General features: G+C 42.3%; 1 pseudogene across 1 annotated transcript; it reads right to left on the minus strand.

The window, feature by feature from the left end:
* Positions 1-42: 42 nt before the first annotated feature.
* Positions 43-1008, minus strand: TEOVI_000401100:pseudogene (annotated as a pseudogene). The gene has a single exon. A coding segment is annotated over exon 1 (966 nt).

Here is a 1008-nt window from a genome sequence, read left to right on the forward strand (position 1 = left end):
TTCTTCCAAACAGTTTACATTACCGTTTATTACTAAATGGTGTTAAAGCAACAATAACGAAAGCGTTAAAAGCATAATCATAGGATTATTTGATTTCCAAGAAGAAGCCTGCGTTTTAGTGTTTGTCGCTGCTTCATTGCTTTTTCCAGTATTATTTTCCATTTTTTGCTTTTCTTGCCTTTCTTTCTCACCTTTTCCATCTTTTTGCCCATCTTTTACTTTTGGTGTTACCTCAGTTTTCTCACCATCGTCAGCTTTTTTCTGCATGGATTCAGTGGTATCTGGTTTTTCCTCTGGGTCGGGTTGTCGAGGAATTGTTTTTGGTGTTTTGGGGGTACACTTTATTTTGTTTTTCCCGTTAGAGGTTTCTACCTTACATACATATTCGTCCGGTTGCTTTTTTGTCCGCAACTTCACTTCACATGTTTGTCCAACTCGTGTGGGGTTCGGGGGTTTATCACCAAGCACACATTCTGGTTTTTCATCTCCATTCTCACCGAAGAAGACATCTTCAGAATGAACTGCCGGATACGTGCCGTAGAGTTTTGCACATTCATAAGGACCACCAAATGCAACAAGGACGTCATCGGCACATTTTTGGGTGCCTTCATTCAGTGGCGCATCGGAAGGCGGGTCTGGTTCTCCACAATCCGGTCCATATCCCACACCACCCTCATAACCATAACCATATTCGTTCCTACACTCTGGATGATAAGACACCGGAGTGGCCACTTCCTGTGTACAGCTTACGTTCCTTTTTTCATCCTCGGTTTCGTAGGTGCACGCTATTCGATTTCCCTCTGCGTTTTCGAACTTCAAAATGCATTGCGTGACTGTGCTTTCTTTTTCGTCTTCCATGAATTGGCACACGGTCCATGTCTCCGGGAATGTTTCAATTCTAACATTTTCAGGTATTTCGCTTATCTCAGAGCTTATATTCTCACAATTTTCAGGTGTGGTAAACGCTGTTTCCAATGCTTTGTGGCATTCCGTTCCTTTTTGTATTGT

Source organism: Trypanosoma equiperdum (assembly GCF_001457755.1).
Source record: "Trypanosoma equiperdum strain OVI genome assembly, contig: ctg_852, whole genome shotgun sequence".
Lineage (NCBI taxonomy): Eukaryota > Euglenozoa > Kinetoplastea > Trypanosomatida > Trypanosomatidae > Trypanosoma > Trypanosoma equiperdum.